This window comes from Cyclopterus lumpus, chromosome 3 (assembly GCF_009769545.1).
Source record: "Cyclopterus lumpus isolate fCycLum1 chromosome 3, fCycLum1.pri, whole genome shotgun sequence".
In the NCBI taxonomy this organism is placed as follows: Eukaryota; Metazoa; Chordata; class Actinopteri; order Perciformes; family Cyclopteridae; genus Cyclopterus; species Cyclopterus lumpus.
Window position 1 is genome coordinate 8,671,712 of NC_046968.1, and position 21,148 is coordinate 8,692,859.

Sequence of the window (21,148 nt, forward strand, 5' to 3'; positions counted from 1 at the left end):
AGAGAAGTAGTCATTTTCTCACAGACTTCTTTCTATACAACAAGGAGTCGCCCCCTGGTGGTAAGTAAAGAGAATGCAGGTTTAAGGCACTGTTTAATTTTTTTGGTGGTTTCTGCCTGATTAACACAGAATTAATATTATTGTGTATATTGGTACAGTGTATGTTAGTTCTTTGGATAAAAAAAAAACCTCCCCCTTTCACATCAATTCATATGGAAGTCAATTACATTTTGTTTTCACTCTCGTGAAACTCGTAGTCTCATAACATTTGAAAATGTGGGTCGTAGATTTCTGTACAGTTTGATTATATTCATGTGCGGTTATAGCGAAGACGTTAATAGATACTGAATAGTACTTCAGCATGGAATTGACACAACTTGTGCTTCTTTGGCTCCACCCACTCCCGTTCAACCTCAACCAACGGCACGACGTCTCAGTACAACTGAAACTGCAGCTCGCAGTGTGCCATGAATCCCATAATTAGAACCTACTCGTTTCAGTAGAAGTAAATAATTCCATATACACTTGTAGTAGACTGTTGTAACATTGACATCTCAGTGCTTTCACCACAAGATAGACTTAATTAGAAGCAGTCTCTTGAAACGCGTGTGCATGTAGGTGCTGGTGCTGTGTGTTTTGTGTGTGTGTGTGTGTGTGTGTCACCAGTGTAGATGTAAGTGGGGGTGTTGGTTTAATTGACATAGTAATTCCTCTTCGGTCGGCTCCTGGATCTGCTCTCTGCAGAGAGAGAGAGAGAGAGAGAGAGAGACAGGGCAAGTCAAGGAGTGAGCTGTGATATTTATTTTGTTCACGATTTACGACGACTGCAGCGCCAACCTACCTGAACATGAACTGAACAGAGGTTTCAAATCTGATCTTCTCCACGTCGGTGACAGTGCAGCTGTGACTCCGGTCCCACTTATAGGTGAAGTTCTGTCAGAAAACATTGGCGTTGATTACCGCATTTATTACGTAGTTTGTAATATCCGCTTCAAAACATTGGTACTTGCGTACCGTGCTGCGAACAGATCACTGATGATCTTATCATTAAAAAAGATAAAAGGCCAAAGGAAAATGTGACGTGTGGTTTGTCAATGTTTTTATTTTATTTTTAGCTTTGAGTTATTTTGCGTCACTTGAGCGAGTACACTACGAGTTGTGATCCATCAGACATTTGACACTGATCGTTGTGTTTCCAAAGTTACACTGCAGTTCAACTTACCTCATACATGCATGTATGCATGTCTGTATGCATGTATGTCTGTATGTATGCATGGATCCATCTGAGGGAACTGACCTCTAAAATGACTGCCACAAACAAGTTGACCCACATGACAGAGGAGGTGAGCCACCAAGTCACAAAGTAGACCTTCGACCACCTGGGAGAAAAATAAATAAAACACGCTCATCATCATCCGTCACCATTGTCAGCTGCCGGCGTTGTCAAACGTGCATGTCTTCTTACGGTGTGCCGTATCTGTTGTATACTGTTAGGAAGGCCTGCCAGTTGTTGACTACCATGATATCGTACAGCAAAATGATGGCTGCCTGAGAGAGAGAGAGAGAGAGAGAGAGAGAGAGAGAGAGAGAGAGAGAGAGAGGGAGAGAGAGAGAGATACTCTACTTTCACTCTGATGGATTTTTGTTCGCTGTATTTCCCAGCAGCCTTCAGCGGTGCAAAAAGATTAAATCACCATCTAACCCATCACAACACAATCGGTGCTCATCATCAGCAAATGTCAAACAGGTAAATAATTACATTATGAAGAGCCACACAGTAAGGTAGATATGTAAATCAATCAAAAACGCAGATTTTGGATCCCAGATTCGAGCTTGTACACAACGACGAAGGTCTGACTGCAGTCTTGTTACTCACAGCAAAGTCATCGAAGTTGTTTGGCCAGTATCCCAGCTCCTCATAGGTGCCACACTGCATGGTCAAGTTTGAGGCCATGTTCTCCATGGAGGTATTGGAGATCACACTGGGACACACACACACACACACCTCAGATTCCTATCACTCTATGTAACACATGTAGAGGTGCATATTCTGCCTCTACACAGGAACACATCAAAATACATGTTGCAGTGTTGCTTTTTAAATGAGGGGAAACACATTTTGACTGAATATCGCCGATGAAGGATCTCCACTATTTGGATCAAGTAGCTTGTAAAGAGAGGTAGGGCTTGTGAAGTCAGAGGGTGCCTCTGTTATTCTAATGTGTAGGCTACAGACTTCAGCTGCTCATCCCACTTTCAGGATTGTAGGTATACGGATTGTGAACATGAGTTAGTGTTTCTGCTTCCTTTGCCAACCGAAATAAAATGTCTCCGCCATGTGCTCTTACTGCAGATGACCTCATACCTCATCTCTGGAAGTTTGATGACTCCCTCAAACAGCCAGATCCCAAGCACTGCAAACACGTAGTACGCCACCTGCAGAGAGAGCGTGAAGAAGACACCAACCCATTCCCCATGTTAGGCTTTTATTTTATATTTCATACATAAAATGTTTTTGTGACGGGATTCCATTGACACAAAAGTTACCAATTCATAACATATTTCCAGAGCAAAATGTAAGAGTAGATCCCCTGGTTGATTTAAAGGAGCAGTGTGTGGGACTTAGTGGCATCTAGTGGTGAGTTTTGGAGATTCTTCTCTATTTCCTTCTCTATGAATTCATGCACCGTTAATGCACATTACTAACTTTGCGCCTTTTCTGGAGTCTTTGTGCTTTCTTTCCTCACAGGTTTACGTGGATCGTTGTTTTATCTGGACCCTGCTATTATCATTATTATTAGTAGTAATAGTAGTAGTTGCATTGCCAATAAATACCATTGCTGCTTTTCTTATTCTACTAAACCCAATGTTGCTATTATTATTGGTAGTTTAGATTATGGTCTTCAGATTGTAAAGCCCTCTGAGGCAAATGTGTAATTTTTGGCTATACAAAATAAACGGAATTTAATTATATGGGAAGTGGTCACTTCACCCAGTCACCCATTGGTTTATGGAGAAGCCTGGGGTTTGGCATTTTGGCCATCTTGTGTTGTGGTCCCAAAAGAGGGATGACAGGGTGGAGCTAATTACAACCAAACCAAACTGAAAAATGTGAAACAACCAAAAAGGTTAGAATTAACTGAAAGCACACTGTGAAAGGGTTTGACTCTAAATGCACCATCATTTACAGAATGACTTGAAACTAGAGATTGAGACCATAAACTCATGTTTACAATGTTTACTGAGGGAATAAATCAAGTAAGAAGTAGTCATTTATCCAATCTGACTTCTTATTGCTATTCGCATTGGCTTCAATTTTCAGCACCGGCGGTTTGCCACCTGGTTTGTCTGTTCTGGGCTACAGTAGAAACATGGCGAACTCCACGGAAGAGGACCCTCTCCCTATGTAGATGTGAACGGCTCATGAAATGCTCATTCTAAGCTACAGACAACCCAATGGTTCTTATTATCAGGTGACTGTACACAAATGAAAAACACACTGCTCCTCCAAGTATGCTGACTCACGATCAGGATCCCTGCAAAGGCTCTGAGGTTTTTCACCAGGTCCAACATTGTACTTGCGACCAAAGCCAGGAGCTGGACAACAACGGGAAGACAACAAGGGGCAGAAAGACACAGGAATGTGATTGCGATGAGACTGCAGTGTCTGTAAATGTAGATTGGTGTTGTGAGAGAGGACACAATGCGGAAATCTTGTGTACGGGTCATTAGCATGGATATGCACAATGTTTTCACATATAGCATTATTGTTCTTTTCATTTGGCTACAAGCGACGAGTTAGTGTGTGAGTTCTGCTGTGCACCTTGATATCTGGGATGATGCGCAGGAAGCGGAACACAATCAGCATGTTGATCAGACGAAGCAAGTCCCACAGAGACAGTACACCTTCAGAGGAAGGGTCCCTGTTGAGACACACACACACACACACACACACACACACACACACACACACACACACACACACACACGATATTCCTGTGTTCAGCTAATAACCATTCTGAGTCTTTCATAAGCAGCATTTCACTCCTAACTTTAGATTGTGGCTTTCTCTTTTCTCTTTTTTTAAATGTTGTATTTTTTTGTTTGTCTGTCCTGGATCTTGTTAAATAAAGTTACGTTTGAAACGCAAAACTTGAAACATTCCCGCGACTTCACTGTGAACCATCATGGACACATTTTCACTTGAAAGTGATTAGAAGAAAACACAAACCTACCAATGAGAATAAGGAAGCCTGTAGGTGAACAATATAGTGATCTGTAGGATCTGATGGGGGAAAAAAAACAGATAAGTAAGAGAGTAAAAGTAAGTTGAGAAGATCTCAGCTGGTGGCTGGCCACTGTCAAGAAACAGCCCGGCACATCGCTCCCCATAACACCACAAACATGTTGTTTTCTTGTACAGATTAAACAATTGAGATATTTTATTATCTTTTGACAAAGCCAGGATGGCCATCCCTTTAAATGATGAATGACTCCTTTAATAATCAGGCTGGATACATGGTCACTCAATGACACAGCAACACTTTTAACACACTGCTGTAAGTTGGTCAATTATTATTTGTTGTCATACTAAACAGCAGTCTAAACCTTCAAGCCACCAAAGATCAACAGGACAAATGCTATAGGACACTATACTAAAAGCTTGTTCTGCTAGCATTACTACTGACTGGGCTGTGTAACAGAAAAAGCAAATCTTTCATCTTTTCACTTTTGACTAAAGTGCAGCTGGGTTCTCCTAAATATAACAATATTAAAGAGTGGGTGGTTACCAAGAGCAAGATGTTCAGGAAGCAGTCAAATATGTTGCTCCTGTAGGACAGGTAGCCTTTCCATCCGAAGGCAAAGATCTTCACGCACATTTCAAACAGGTAGTAAAGGATGAAGCACAGGTTGACGATCTGATGGTTGGACAGTGGAACACTGAGGTCAGTTCCTTTATGAAGGAGGCTATGGTCATCATTTTAACAAAGCTGCAACGTTAATTTTAGACCATCGGATAAAACGAGTGACCGGCTGATGAGTTTGCTATTGTTTAACACTTTGTTCTCTAGCTCCCCCATTAAGACAGATTTGTACTATGAGAATATAAGTGGTGTGAATTATTAATGTTATTCATATGAGAACAAAATCAACAAATGTGTTTGAAATAAAATAAAATAAAAAAAAAACAACCTGATCAACAAAAACATCAGGGTTTAATATTCAGTCAGGGGTAAGGTTTAGGGGGTTGATTAGGAATCATCCTCTGTGGACCATGAACACCCGTAAGACACACATGACTGTGTTCACCTCGATGATGTAGTAGTCTCTCTCTGTCGTGGACTTCTCAGAATTCAGCACCAGGAAGGTCTGAAACACACACAAAAGGTAATATTGCCATATGGCAGAGTATGAGGTTGTATATACAGTACATGTATATACTGTGTCTGTGTGTGTGTGTGTGTGTGTGCAGCTTACACATATGCAGATGACATTGGCCAGTGCCATAATGTTGCCAAGTATCATGAGAAAGTAGTGAGTGAAGACCACCTGGATTCTCTGCAGGACCGGAGAGTTGTACTGAGGCAAAGGAGGGTGCTGGATAAACACACGCACACACACACACACACGCACGCACACACACACACACACACACACACACAGTCAGAAGCATGAAACAGATGTGAAAGGAAATCTTGAAGGAATCTTTAAGGCAGCAATGCCCCTTGGGTACTTCTCTACCTCCTTAATGCGGTCTTCGTTCAGATCATCAAACATCTTCCTGAACTCCTCTCGGTCCATGTAGCCACCATCTGCATACTTTTGCACCTCCTGAAGGAAAACAGTCAAGGGAAAGAACCAGAGGACGCATCCTCTCATCTGAATGTGTTCTGATGCCAACATTATGTTATATTAAGATACATGCTGTTGTATGATTTATTATTCAAATTACTTAATTAAGCGAATTTATATCTATGTATTTTTTTTTTTTTAATTTGTTTTACAAACTTAGCAATACAATGTTTAAAACAAGCCTCACAAAATAAAGTCCCAGTCTTGTGTTGTCAGACAAAAACACAGACTTGTGAGTGTGGTGAGAGCGGTGTGGCGTCTGCTCTGACCTTAGTGATGGCCTCTTTGTAGTAGCTCTTCATCTGGACCCTGGACATCACCTTCATCACCAGATCAACAGCCACACACTCCCTGACCAGAGGAAACAACCGTCTCTGTGATTATCTGCTCATTGTGAGGATATTCTGAGCGGTCCGCACCACACCACCCGTTTACTGTGAAACGATGCAACTAAGATGAGATGTGTCTGTCTTACTCAGCAGCCTGCCGGGCTCCCTGGCAGCTCAGGACTTGGAAAGCAGCTCGGATCCCCAGTCGTCTCCGGATGATGGACGTTTGGACCGACATCTGGACCAAAAAACACGATCAGAAAGATCCCCTGAGTGTACAGTCAAACGGATTTCCCTTCATATTGCGGGAAATGCACAATGTTTGTGTCTCTTGCCTTTTTATTGCTCCAGTACAGATAATGATGCCTTGGAATGTGTAATATCCGAGGGTGTATATTGTCAGACCGCTATAAATCAAGACTCTTATTGTTTTCCAGAAGATGGCAGTCACAACTCAACTACCTGCTCCACGCACGTCCTCGAGTGAACATGTGGCCGGAAGGTCTTTTTCTGAGTACACGCCTGTACAGGTAATGCAGTAGCTACTACTTCTCATCTTTCAGGGCCATTTAGACTTTGCTGAAGGATTTCTTTGTCCATTGTAGAGAAATGAGTGGAAACAAATGGATGCCAAAAATGTATATAAAAATACACCACAGCTACACTGACTGCAAGAGAGATGTAATGTATAGTACCCATGATTTGTAGGGAAATGCTCTAAAACATGCAAAACCACTGATGTAAAAAGTAGAAAATAGAAAAAGTAGAGGTAGGTGTGGCTATCCGGGTGGAGTAAAAGCACACAAATTAAAATTATTTTGAATTTGTGTGCATTACTTAATTCCTGTTATTCATATTAGAACGTTGTATTGATGGAACATGTACACACACGTATCTATTGGTATTATGATCCCCATCTCGGCCACTCCCATTTCCCCTCTGCTGCTCCCAAAACTGTCATTAGTTGACTCCCATCTGGCCGGAATCCCACAGAAGTCTCGAGAAAAGTCAGCCTTTACAACATAGTTTGCACTTATAGAAAGTAAAGTAGGTGGAGGCTATGCTTTTAAAGACCTAAATAAAATACAAATAAAAAGATTTTCTGAATTTAGGTAAAGCACAAAATCATTACTCAATGCTGGGCGTCTGCTGGGGAAAATGTCTGATGACTGCCAGGGCTTAGTTTTTCCATAAGACATACCTTCCTTTCCAGCCGGGCATAATTAAGTCAGAGTAGTCATGATTTGTTTGGTAAAAAATGATCACACATCACAGCCTCACATTAATGCTGTGTGCCGCACACAATCTAAACAGACTGCGCTTGTAGTTGGTGTTTTAAAGTATGTAGGAGCTTTAACCGTAAGATAACCATCAGGGTGATGAAATGCTCCTCAGCTGCATGCATGTGTGACTTACCAGCAAACAGCCCCTGAACTGGTTATAGATGATGGCCGTCATTAAGTTCATCAGGCAGTAGGTTCCTGCCAGGAAGCCAAAAAAAAGACAGAAATATCACTCAAAACAATTATTTTGCTTTTAACGCCAACACAATGATCTACTATTATTACTTGAAAGGCCAGTTTGAATGTTTTGTGTGAGGCCCCTCGTCCATGGTCAGTGTATTGCATACAGCAGATGGCAGTGGGAGAGACAGTGAGGAGTGCTCCCTGTGCTTTTCCTTTACCTCACAGCCCTTTCTACAGGGGAACTAAAGGTGTCATCTTGGATCTCTTCAATGCCATGTTTACCTTGCAGAACATGGGAACTGCCTCTCTACTGCCGCCTCCATCAGTTAGTCTGTTTGTGCTATTGCGTGACTTTGGTAGACCTGAACAAACCTTTCAGTCACGCAATAGCACAAACAGACTAACTGATGGAGGCGGCGCTACACCAGTGAATCCTGTGTCAAAATGACTGCTTTTTTGTCATGACATTCTAGAGAGCATAGTTAAACGGCATCAGATCCACGTTGGCAAAAGGGCTGTCTGCCAGCAGGGTAAAGCAGTGTATGTATTCAAAATATAGCGTAAACTTAATCTAATATTGACTTGTTTAGCAGTCCCGTCCACAGCGGAACATTCTGTGCTGGTCCTCCACCTACTGTAGGTAGTAATACACAGACTCTGGAGAAGTAACTCTTGCAACCCCACTTCAAAAACATCCGAACTCTCCTTTTAAAGCCGCGGCACCGACACAGACGACGACAATCCCTGCTTACCAATCATACTGAAGATCATAAAGAAAATGGCGTTGGCTCTTTTCAGGGAGTAGGCAGGGATCATCACTGTGACAGGACAGAAGACAAGTTTAAAATAGGGCCATCACATAAAAAGGAGGTTGGTGTATCATGGAGACTGACGGAGTACCATCGGGGTTGTTGGCTGTGGTGAGCAGCACCAGCAGAGAGGTGAGAGCAGTGGGCAGGTCCCTGAAATATTTCTTCCACTGCCCGTTCTTCTTTGGATCCTGAATAGAAAACACAGGGGGAGTTGGTTAGTTAGTTTGGATGCTTTGATAGTTCTTTAGTTGAACATGTTTCTGAGTGAGGAAATGAGCACCAACTGCAACCACTAATGGTTTTACCAACATTAAACAAATATATCAGATATCCATCAACTTCTAATTTTAAGTTGCTACAGGCAGAAATATTGAATAATCAATATTGTGCTCTTTCTGACTTTAATGTGCCATCATCCCTGGCTAGACGAATGAAGTGGACCTCAGGACGTAGCGCTCTGTTCCCGGGGAGGATTTCTTGATTCCTCTCTGCTGCCTTTTTTTTTTTGCTTCAAAGCTAATTAAGGTGTTAAAAGTGTTGCTCTTGTTTAAACTTATTTGTTATCCTATCCATCCAAACCGCCTTTGTGACATTATTCTTAGTCTTCTTCTCCAACTGAATTTTCAGTACATTTTTGGACGGTGACCCTCGGCTGTTAAGTTGCCATCACAGTCTGGCACATGTCCAGACATGCCAGACAGACACCCGTCAACAAAAGCCAGAGCGTCTGCAGTACAGTACAGAAGTGACTATTTAGAAGGGCGTGACGTGAACTCACATCGGTTTTAGCAAACAGCAGCATGCCGATCAGAGTGAAGAGGAACAGGTGGAGCGCTAGCATCAGGAAGACACTACACAGACAGAACACACACACACACACACACACACACACACACACGTCAAAAATGTTTCAAGAGTCTCTTGACTGACTTCAACGTATAACAGGTTAATGCAATGGCCATCCAGCTTTAATAATTTAAATTTGTATTTAATTTAATTTAGTTTGTGGAAAATTCACATTTCTTTAATTAAAAAAAACTATAGAAAATAATCTAGTCAACGCTGCAACAGTTTCCGTATGTCTGCTCCTGCAGCTCGTAACATTAAACCAATAACCCAAAACTAACCCAGAATCCAAACGGCAAACAGTTTCATCGGGTTTCTAGAAAGTGTGAACCGTCAGCTTTAGAGGTGCAAACAACAGATTTGAAAGCTCTCCGATTGGATGATTTCTTACAGAAATTGGGAGTCGTAGTTGACTCTTTAAAGCTTGATGTACAAATAATTATTTTGTCAGACGGTTTCTAAAAGAGTTGCTCATATTTTGCACAGATGATTTAACTGGGAGAGTTTTCATATCCTTCTGAGTCTTGGAAGTGCTCCAACTGTGAAGCTTACTTTATGACGTCATTAACCGGAAACATTTATTTAACAAACAAACTCAATTTTAATTACGCGAGTCACCGGATTAAATGAGTCAGTTTTGTCTTTTACTTTTTTGAAAGTCTAAACAGTCCTAGCTAAATATTTCGTTAAGTGCCGTGAATTCTGGAAATGATTACATCAATCTTTTTTCCACACCTTTTGATTTTTGTCCTTTAAAACACTCTGGAATGATTTCAATCCCACCAGTTCGACACAATCGGACGCAGCCACCACTGGAATCTATACAAATAGTTTAATAGTATAATACAGTATTAGTATAGCCTGATCTTTATCTGCAACTATGCAGAAATACTGCTTTAAAAACAGAATGGACAGACTGCTCCACAATCAAATGTTGATTTAGAATTAAAATGTGAACGTTATGAAGGAAGCTTCTAATAGTCTTTTAACATTGGTGTCTGAAATACCTTCAACAGATTCACAGCAGCAAACAATCCTTCTGCACCGTTCAGGATTTTAAATTCAATGCATTGTTGGAACTTGGACGTACTGCTGGGCTCTGTACCAGAATCAGGGAGCAGAGTGTGATAAAGTGGAAGTGGTGAAGTCAGAGTATATCGCCGTCAGTCTGTGGCCACATGAAAGGGAAGCAGCGACCCACTGACAGAGCCAAGTGCACTGTCACTCTGTCCCCCTCAGCTCTCGCTTCCTCCGCTAATGGCGTTTACTTTTGCTGTTGAGTAATTAGTAATGGAATGGAATTAACTTTTCCAATAAGTATAACTGAAATAACTTTTGCTGACTGGATGACTCGTGTCCACCTGTGCAGGCATTACACAATCAAACAAATGTGGCGGCTGAAAGCACCATCTGACCATCGCTGTATTAATGTTGCCTTTGAGCCAACACGGTGGGCAGAACAATGGAGGAGAGGAAAACACTTCCAAGGTACAAGTTCTTGCCGACGATGGTGCAGAGGAATTCTTCAGAACTTCAGTCAAGGAATCTAACAACCCAGTCGCCAGAGTAAAATGTTACATCTGCAAACCTTTGTTCAAAGATATGCTTAATTTCAACATACGAGTATATCAAGGTTATAGTGTATTAATCCCGCATGGTGCTTTAGTGGTTTCAAAACTTCAAGTTTAGGTTTGGGCAAATAAACTACTTGGTATGTTTTAGTACAATATGATGTTTTGGGTTAAATGCAGTACGTTTGCAAAGGATAGGAACTGCCATCTCATCCATCCACCCTAACCTCCTCCCCTCGTGGACTTGCACAACTTTGTTGATTTGTAATCATTTCAATACAAAACACAAATGTAGTTTTGTTGCATTGGAACAAAATTTTTAGGAGACCAGGCTGGAATATTAGAAAAAACACAATTGGAATTTAATATCCTTGTCCGTCAGTGCCGTTGGGTGTTTTCAAAAGCACTCCCTCAGACTGTCAAAGAAGATAAAGTTACACCTCATATAAATGTGCTTCAGTTAACCAACAGCTCTCTGAACTAATGATTACACTGTAACTGCATGTGGCCATTAGCGCCGATCTTTGAGAATTGGACTGTTTTTGCATAGAAAGGGGGATACACGTAAATATTAATTAATTGAAATACTTTGTGCAAATAGCACGCACGCATTGAAACGCTATTTGCTTGGAAGCGCAGTTAAGGGTGAATTTCACTCTTTTCGGCTCTTTATATTTGTGCAGGTTAATTAGCCGCAAGAGTTATAGCACTATTTTCCTGTAATTGTTATTTCTGATCACAGTGGCCTGTACTTTATATTAGAAAACACAAGAAAGAATAATAACAAACAGCTTAAATTACGTTGCATTAAATGATCATGAATCAGGCAGTAAAGATCGACCATCCCGGGACAGTCATTTATTCTAAATATAAAGTACACTTGTTCTAAAATACGTTTTTCTTTACACAGCAGTTTATAAAGTGTTTTAACTTTGTTCCTGTGCTGGTACTCCTGTCTCTTGGTGGCATGCTGACCGCCATCTACTGTAGGTCACACACTGACTACACATAAGCATCTCATACAACCCCACTTTAACACAACAGTTGTGTGATGCTCTTCATACCTGCCAATCTCTGGCAGAGTCCTCTTGATGCACTTCAGTGTCTTTTTCATCAAGGAGGAGTTCTGCAGGAGGAAGAACGGCCGGACAAGTCGCCGTACTCTAAATCTCTTGATAGGGCAGAGAAAAGACAGGATCACCGTTTTGAATGCAGGGTAATCGTGATTCATATCAACTCAGTCGGCCCTTCCTAACACAGAATATTCCATGTTTGAAGTCCAGAATGCAAACTCACTATATTTTACTGAGCTTTTAAATCGAGTTTACTATTAGATGCAGTCAACAAACCCACCTTTTATCCTCACTGCAATGTCTACGTACATAACGTTGTTTTTTTAGTTTGTATCGTATACCTCACTACCAGTGTTCCTTTTACACACACACACACACACACACACACACACACACACACACACACACACACACACACACACACACACACACACACACACACACACACACACACACACACACACACACACACACACACACACACACACACACACACACACACACACACACACACACACACACACACACACACACACACACACACACACACACACACACACACACACACACACACACACACACACACACACACACACACACATATATATATATTGAATACACAGAAGCAGTGCTGCTGTCCAATGTTAACTGAACCTTAATTGCACTTTCAGGCAAACTAATTTGGCTTTAACAAATATTAGATTTTGACTGTGAGACCTATGTTCATCTTACAGAAGTTATAATATATGTTTAACACACTAAGGCCACCAGTTAAGGGCTTTTCAAGTAGGCATTATTTTTTATAAATCCAACAAGATATTGGAAATCTAAATAGCTAACTTCTTGATTTGAGTCAGTCAGTATGTGGAAAAACAGAAAACTGGCTGAACAAATTTATTGAGACTCTCTACTTTGTATCAACAAATATAAATAGTGGTGAATCTCGGAGGTCCCTCTTACCCCTTACAAAAGGCGTAAAATGGTTCCACGTATGGTCTATTTGACTCTAAATGTACCATCATTTACTAAATGAACATCATGTTGTATTGAAGAAGACTTGAAACTAAAGATTGAGACCGTACACGTATCAATCAATATTGAGGGAATAAAGCAAGTGACAAATAGGGAACATTTTCCAAGACTTCTATACAATCTGACTTCTTTTTGTAAATTGGAAGAGTCGCCTCCTGATGACCTTTAGAAAGCATGCACGTTTAAGGTACTTCTGCATTGGCTTTAGTTTGCAGAACCGCAGGTTGCCGCCTTCACAAAGCACGCCATGCCAAGGGAAGCGTGACCGATTAGGGCGGCCTTACCTCATCACACGCCATGCTGACAGATAACACCCAGTCCATGACAGAGAACGTAATGACCACCGTATAGCCAATCAGCCATTTGCTCTTTCTGAATTCCTCCCAGCCAATCAAGTAGCCCTGCAGGACAGAACACAAGGCGTGAAGCAGTGGTTCAAACGGCCTAAAATGAAGAAAATAACTGTTGAAAGCAGCAAGATTATTGAAAACATTACATACATACATACATACATACATACATAGTTTAACCAGACAGCTGCCAGTGTCCTGGGGGCAAACGTCTACCACCCTGGCTGTGCCTACCTTAACGGCGAGGTCAAGAGCGAAGACGACAAGGCAGACAATCTCGATGCTTTGGGTGAAGCCGCAGGGAGGCTCCCAGGGCGGAAGGCGAATCCGGGGGTCCGAGGAGACGGACATGGAGGACGGGCGCTCCACAAACGCCAGCAGCAAATCCACCGCGATTGCTAGGCCCAAGCCCCTGGTGCAGGGAAAGACGGGTGAGCGGATGGATCAATGGATGCAGGCATATCAGAGAAAACATGGCTTAGAACGAGGCACATCACTAACTTGTTAAAGAGGTTGCCAGGCTGGCAACAGGCATCACCATTTTTCGTCACCTTGTATTTTGAGTCATTAATGTGACTTGTATACATGTCATGTGTATGTATGTCATACATATTTGTTCCCGTCCAGCTCAAAGATGACAGGACACCTTGCAAGAATTTCCCTTTTGTTCATTAGGTCCTTTGTCAGTTGAATCAACGCTGACAGGTTAGTCGACTTTTATACCAAAGTGAAGTATGTCCAATCTCAGCATTGGGACTTTTCAGAGCAGGAAAAAGCACAAGTGTGACCAATAACAGTAACGACACCTCTATTCCATCCTGAAGCAGCTAAACGGATTTCAAATCGTCCGTCACAAAAGCCCTAAAACAATAAGCATCTGTACCGTTTCGGTCCCCGCAGACGTGTGGCCCTACAACGTTAGCTCTTTGCAAACATCTACTCGGGGACAGTTTTATCCACAGCCCTGAGCAGGTGTTTGAACGGCTTGAACTCACCACTGGCATAACCTGGAGTAGTACCATCGATACAGGGAGAGGGAGCGAGCGTCCATCCGGTGGTTGATGGAGCGGTACTAGAAGCGAGCAGACAATGGAAAGAAGACAGTAGTCAACGCGTGACGTGGTAAGAAATACTGAAATAATATATTTCCCTTATAGGGAATATTTCCACATGTTAGACTCTATGGCAGACATTCTCATCTAGGACACATTACAGCAGCGGTTCTCAAACTGTGGGGCGCGCCCCTCTAGTGGGGCGCACTGGTACTACAGGTGGGGCGCAGGAGGAAATGCAGAAAGACCTTTTATTGAGAACTTCACATATTAGACAAGGCCAAAGTACACAGACATAAAACTAAGTCATTAATAAATACATGTTGAAATGCCTGTACCTTCATGTACATGTTTACGTTACACCGCTAACAGGTTACGCGACGGCTAAGATTCTTGACGACTCACTGATTCTTGGCATTTTGCCAAAAGCCAAACTCCATGAGATCGGCTTTTCCGCTGTTGCTCTTCAAAACAAAAGCTCAACATTGAGCATGAATTGAGAGTGGCTGTATCCCCGTTTAAAAAAGATTTGTAGTGGAAAGCCGGCTCATTGCAGCCACTAATGCTGATAAAACTTGACACACAAATCTGCACTAATTTGCACGTTATTGTTTTGAAAATGTATGCAGTGTAAAACTCTTTATTGCCAAATATTTGAACTTGTTTTGTTTTTCAAAGGTTGCACTTATTGTTATTATCTTGAAAAGATATCCAGTGCAAAACAGGTTAATTGCAGTCCCAATAAGCTATATATATTTGCCAGTGTGCTTTTTTGCGCATATATAAATTCATTTGCATTGTTCTAACAAAGTGATTGCACATTTGTTTTACTTGAAAGTGATTGCAATTTTCCTTATTCCATTATTTGAAAAAGCACAGGTCACAAAAAGTCATTTCAATAAAAAGTCAGCATAGACCATTTTGTTGGGGCATGAACATTTTTCTTCATTTAAAGTGGGGCGTGACAGAAAAAGTTTGAGAACGACTGCCTTACAGTAATGTGAATCTACAAAGGAGAATGAGCACGGTCGACATAAGAAGGAGGTCCAACAAGTAACACAATATGATACCGTTTTCTTATTATTCACAAAGAGAGGAATAAGTCATTGCATTTACCTGTACGGCGTCCTCGATCAACACAACAGCTTGCTGGATGTAGAGTTCCTCAGCATCTATGGAGTGCGAGGCGAGTGTGAGTAGCATGACCACAACACGGAACACCTTGATATATCTCAGAAGCGCTTAGAGAACGGTGGTCCTCTCAGCCTTGGATCCCCTTCTCGCAGTGAACAGCTTAACATGGTTCCCCGGATCTCGAGTGAAAAACAAACTACATAAAACTGTCTCTGAGAAGAGGCTGTTGTCTGTGGAACTGGTTGGACTGGGAGCTAAGGGAAAAGTGTGTTCTTTCTCGAGGCAAAAATGGGAAGTGCTCTGGTAAAGGTGTGGTTTGTTGTTCTTGCAGTTTCATCAAAGCCCCAGGTACAGAACGAGGCTTTGAAACAAATATTAAAACGGTGGTCAAAACCGTGGAATTAAAACTTCCTGGTCCGTCACGTAATGATATTGGGCCCAAAAATATTATTTTCCCTATTGAATCACATTTGGGAAATACATTTTTGTAATGCATAAAATTTACTGATGGACAGAACGCACTGAATGTTCCACTGTCTAACAAGACGCATTCCACCAAAATGCTTTAGCATAACTTACAGAAATAACATTAGCCTAAAACTGACACTTGCTGCACACAAAACACGAGGCAAACTGGGTGCCAGGATCCGCTCTTGGTCTACAGTAGGGTTGTCACCATACCAAAATTATAATTTCGATATGATACCTGCCATGAATACCACAAATACGATACTGGTATATGTATCTATAATAGTAATAAATAAAACATCTTTATGGTTCCCTATTTACCAGCTTGTTCCTGCCCAGCTTTTTGAACACTTAACAAATGGCATTAATATTAGTATTAGCCTACAGCAAGATATTAATGAAAACTACATGGTGCCATCGTAGCATTGATAATACACGGCTATGTGGGCCTTTTGTCCGTATCTGACCAGATGACTACATAGTTCCTTCCATAAGTATGAGCAATTGTAGAGTTCATATTTTATCTTAAATCATGGAATAATTATTTTTCCTTAACTACAAATAATTATTAGAAATTATTAAAGAATTAGCTCAAGATCCACCAGCATGTAGCCATTTTGCATCAATTGCATTTCATTTAGTAAACGTGTGCATTGTGACCTCATGATCACATAGGCTTAGGTTAAACTAGGCTAAGGCTACTCGTGTTAGGCTGTATGTGGGTGAGCTTAAGGTGTGCAGCATGTTTATAATCACATTTGCTTACCCGTCGTTCTTTGAACTCTTTGAAAAGTTCCGTGTGTCTGTCTGAAAGGTGCTTTGCCATGTTTGACGTGATGCCTCCCTTGGTCTGAGTGGCTTTGAAACACTGTCTGAAATGTAGCCAAAGTATTTCCAGATTTCACTTCCGACATCTTTTTTTACAAAAAGCCGATGGTCAGCAAAAGCTCCGGCACTTGACGCTATGTTGTCTTCCTGTGAGTGAGCGCTGCCTGTTAGTGTGTGAGCGCTGGGCAGCCACGCCCCCTTGCAGTCAACGCTGGGCAGCATGACAGGGAGCGGAGCAGTGAGTGCGCTCTGATCACGTGCTATTAATAAAGTATGGATACTTAAAATCTGCAAAACCGTATAGTTTTGAACGTATGGGTACCGCGGTACCTTTTTAGTATCGGTACACCGTGCAACCCTACTCCACAGCCAAACCCAGAGTCATGTTCACGTCCTTTATTCATGCGAATGAGCCCGAGATCGAGTGCTTGTAGGCGGGGTCGAAGGAGACGCTTGTGCGAGTGTACAAGTCCATGGATGGGGAAGATCACCGGAAGATCCAGGTGATTTTTTTTTTTGCTTCATGCTCCACCGACCAACTTTGATAGGAATGAATGGGGCACCGCATTAAACGCTGTATCCAGCACTCGTTATACATCCATGGGTTCATCGCTAATCAAACAACAAAACTCCCTACAATATACTGTATCCTTGATTATAAGAAATATATATATAATGTTAAAGTTATAAATAAGGTATCACAATTTGTCACAACCATTCATGTAATATGTTGGGGAGCTTCATGGGTTATTGGAATAAGAGTGTCAGCGTGTCACACATGAAGATTTGATGCTTTTCTTTGTTTGTAAAAATAATATATTTAGGTTACTCAGATAAAACTGGTGATTTGATTACCTCACAATGGATATTGAGAAACTATGATGGCCGTTTTCCAACTGGTGAGCTCCTTTCTGTGTAATAAATAAGAGCTTGTGTTTTGGGTTCAACATGCATACAATACGCCCTGCATGAGGCTGAGGTTTGGGTTGACCTGGGTCTGAATTGGATTATGTGATGCATAAAGTGGAAGTGGTGTAAATAAAAGGGCAAGTAGAATTCAGGCTCTATGTTGACAATTGTGAGATATAGACAAAGCGGTCAAGAAAATCATGTGGCGACTGGTTGAAGAACACAGTCGTATAAAACAGCCGGGGTTCAACACAAACTCCTGGAAGCAGCAGCAGCAGCAGCAGCTTTTGGTTGCCAAAATTGAAGATACGCTTTCCGTTTTTAGTCACTTTATATTCAGAGTACTTGAGATAATGTGTACATTAGCTTAATAATGAAAGTGTGACATACAAGCTTTACTACACTGCCACTGATTGGCAACCAAAGGCACATAATTGGTTGTCAATTTCTTTAAAATGGCAACCCGGTCCACCAGCTGTGGATGTTCAATGTTCAATGACTAACTTTTCCATCCAGCAGTTAGATAGACACAGACATGATGACTCAGTTCTGGCCTCTGGCCTCACACACAAAACACGGTGCTGCTGACTCAATGCTTCACAGCAGGATGTGTCATGGTTGGTCGGCGGGTGTCACTGACAACACTTTAAACGGCTGCAAAACACACCGCCGACAAACACATCAGCTGGGCGGACAAACGAGTGTGAGCTGCACTTCTCACGCTTCCCGTCTTTGTGCTAAGCTAGGCTAAATACGCCACTGAACACCCAGACATGACACTGATATTTTCCTCGGCACTGTTCCACACTCTTCCACAATCAACCAAGTCGCAGCAATTCTGATCAATGATTTTGATGTAAAATAACTACTAGTTTGGTGTTTGTTATGATTGTAATAGCAGTACACACAGACCCATCCCTATGAAAGTCATCTATAAAGACCTTGTGTGGCAGTCGAATACATAAACCTGAGTGCGTCCAAACATAAAATGCATGACAGTGAAACCTTTCATGATTACCAGTGGTAATTATATTATCTGTAAAGAGCGCCACAAAGGGGGCACTCCCTTCCTTTGCACAAGATTAGTTACAATTATATCAACTTTATTGTGACACAGCACACAAAGTTAAATTAAGCCTGCATTAACCCATCTGAGGACAGATAGGCAGCTGAAACTATTCTGTGCCCGTGAGCAGGGGGATCCGGTGCCTTGCTCAAGGACATGCTGACAGTGCCCATACAGATGTCATATTTCATGTAGGTACTGTACCTGTATGTATGTGACGAATAAAATATATATATTTGTTATTATTATTTAGGCTTAGAATATGTTTACAGGATGCATACTACCATCTACATCTGTTTAATATGAGCAGTTGAAGGTGCCAGGTTGCACACACATTGCTCATAGGGCTCATAGCTCATTTCTGCTGCAGGGCCCCGGGGGTGGGTTTGACCTGTCATACTGATAGGGACTATTTGTTTTCTTAGAGAGTTTATTTTCTTAAACATCAAGTATACTCCTCCCTTATGCACTTTGTTTTATTTAAGTTTTAACCTTCCTCTTGTGTTAGCTTTATGTTAACGGGTCGGTTTTGACCCAAATCTTAAATCAGCTGTAAAATACACTAAAACAATTATCTATCATCTAATTTGTTTCCCATCTCTTGGTTACCGTGTTAGGCTTCCTTATCCATGAAAATATTGTTTCATATTTTTGGTGTGGGCCTCTGTGCCTTTTCTTTGCAGTATACCCCTCGATTTCAATTTTAAATATAATAAATAAATATAATATTTATATATAAATAAAAGGTTGTTGTGTTCCCTCTTAGATACATTTGTTGTATTTATTTTTTATATTATTGACTATAGTAACATCTATGGTGCTACGGGTCAATTTCGGGTTATGATTGGTCAAATTTTCCTTTAAGGTTTGTCATAGCAATTATGACCCTTTTTAGTGACGATGGCCCAAAACATGTCTTGATGTCACTGACTCTCGTCACAGCAAACCTTGTGATTCCAGGGGTCATTTTGATGACATTTGCAGCAGCTGCCCTGACATGTACATCATGAGGTACTGAGCTCCAACAGATCTTACCATTTCTGGACATGAATCTTTCAGCAGGAGCAGCTTCACCACCGGTGACCTCCTCATCAGACGTGTCTGTGTCTTCTGGATGATACTCCATATTGTCTTTCTCCTCAGAACCCTGCTCATCCATATCACTATGCTGCTCTATGTCCTCTCCCTCATTTTCAGCAAAGATCTGATCCAGATTCAGTATAGAGTTAACCTCCCATCTCTGGGGACATGCCTGTCTTTGTTTGTTTGGTTTGTGTGCAGGTTTACTGGATAACAAGGCCAAATGAGAATCTCCCAAAGCTCACATGATTGGAGAGGAGCTGGCTGCCAGTGAGTTGGCTGACAGTGCACTTGTGATTTCAGTTTTGGCTCTAATTATTGCTTTATAATCTTTTTTTTTAACTGGGTCAAAACCAGCCCCAACAACATTATTTCAACCAGATAATTTAATAATTTAGTGGGAAAAAAGTGGGGGTTTTATTTTGTTCAAATGGAGGTTCCTGACAAAGTCAAAAAGCCTTGATGTGATAAACAAAATGAATGTGGTTGTTTTATGCATTTAAAACCTAAAACGGGTCGGTGCCGACCCTAACACAAGAGGAAGGTCAAATGGGCCTCGAGACTATATTCTTTCACCACACTGGCTTTTGTACCGAACGACAAGCAGAGGAAACGCCACCTACCCGAGAGAGACACAACTTCACCCTCCACACCTGAGTCCATCTCGACACCGCACGGCTGCCCGGCGACGGCGAGCAGACCCCGTCCGCTGCTCTTCCGCCTGGCCCCTCCGCGCTCGTTGCTCGACAAGGAGCCATACTCCTCGGAGGCTCCGTCCACGCTCCCGGTCAGCAAACCGTGCGTTTCCATCGGGAGAAATCTGCGAGTTTTTTCTGCGGGCCCGCTCCGGCACTGTGAAAGTGAAAGTGGAAGGGACACGGGAGTGGAAGAGAGAAAGACGGCGGCTCTCCGGTCAGAGGCGACTCAAAAGTTACATAGTTTCAAACGGCGCAACAACCTCAGGCTGAGGGCAAGCGAAATGTGTTTTTTTTAGGAAGTCGCTCAACTGCGCCGCTGCACCCTCCCTCTCAAGTATCACTCTACACGGGCTTTAACGCCACTCAAACTCCACCTACAGTACGCTGCACGTGCCGCAGCCAGTTGTGCGAGAAAGCGACGACTCAAAGTCACGTGAGAGGACAGAAGACACGTGGGTCAAACGACTGTAAGAAATACACGTCCCCACAGATCAGACGGGGACCTTAAACAAGTCTGTTTTATTATTATAGATTACAGTGAGCAGCACATTTCATTTACAAATCAACACGGAAGTATTGTG

At 41.9% G+C, this 21,148-nt stretch overlaps 1 protein-coding gene across 2 annotated transcripts; it reads right to left on the bottom strand.

Moving 5' to 3' along the window:
* Positions 1-20,974, bottom strand: tpcn2 (two pore segment channel 2). Of its 2 annotated transcripts, XM_034526633.1 has the most exons (25): positions 20,493-20,877; positions 15,501-15,556; positions 14,328-14,404; positions 13,567-13,744; positions 13,267-13,383; positions 11,942-12,048; positions 9,239-9,311; positions 8,549-8,648; positions 8,401-8,466; positions 7,599-7,663; positions 6,329-6,420; positions 6,123-6,204; positions 5,743-5,832; positions 5,479-5,598; positions 5,311-5,370; positions 4,791-4,919; positions 4,236-4,285; positions 3,824-3,923; positions 3,526-3,597; positions 2,366-2,436; positions 1,877-1,982; positions 1,466-1,548; positions 1,298-1,379; positions 842-933; positions 1-738 (listed from the first exon to the last, which is right to left on the bottom strand). In XM_034526633.1, exons 1-25 carry the CDS (start codon positions 20,677-20,679, stop codon positions 660-662), a joined length of 2,334 nt encoding a protein of 777 aa, XP_034382524.1. In that variant the 5' UTR covers positions 20,680-20,877; the 3' UTR covers positions 1-659. The 2 variants fall into 2 exon arrangements, with proteins under 2 accessions (XP_034382524.1, XP_034382532.1); XM_034526641.1 differs by lacking the exons at positions 9,239-9,311; positions 11,942-12,048 and having other exon boundaries at positions 20,493-20,974.
* Positions 20,975-21,148: the final 174 nt, after the last annotated feature.

Bases quoted from the DNA above. Each gene is read 5' to 3' on its own strand.
- tpcn2 (XM_034526633.1), bottom strand. From the start codon at position 20,679: ATGGAAACGCACGGTTTGCTGACCGGGAGCGTGGACGGAGCCTCCGAG. The intron at 5,833-6,122 runs GTCAGAGCAGAC...GTTTTCCTTCAG, and splicing joins ACAAAGAGGCCATCACTAAG to GAGGTGCAAAAGTATGCAGA. The intron at 4,286-4,790 runs GTAACCACCCAC...TTCCCCCATCAG, and splicing joins TCCTGAACATCTTGCTCTTG to ATCCTACAGATCACTATATT.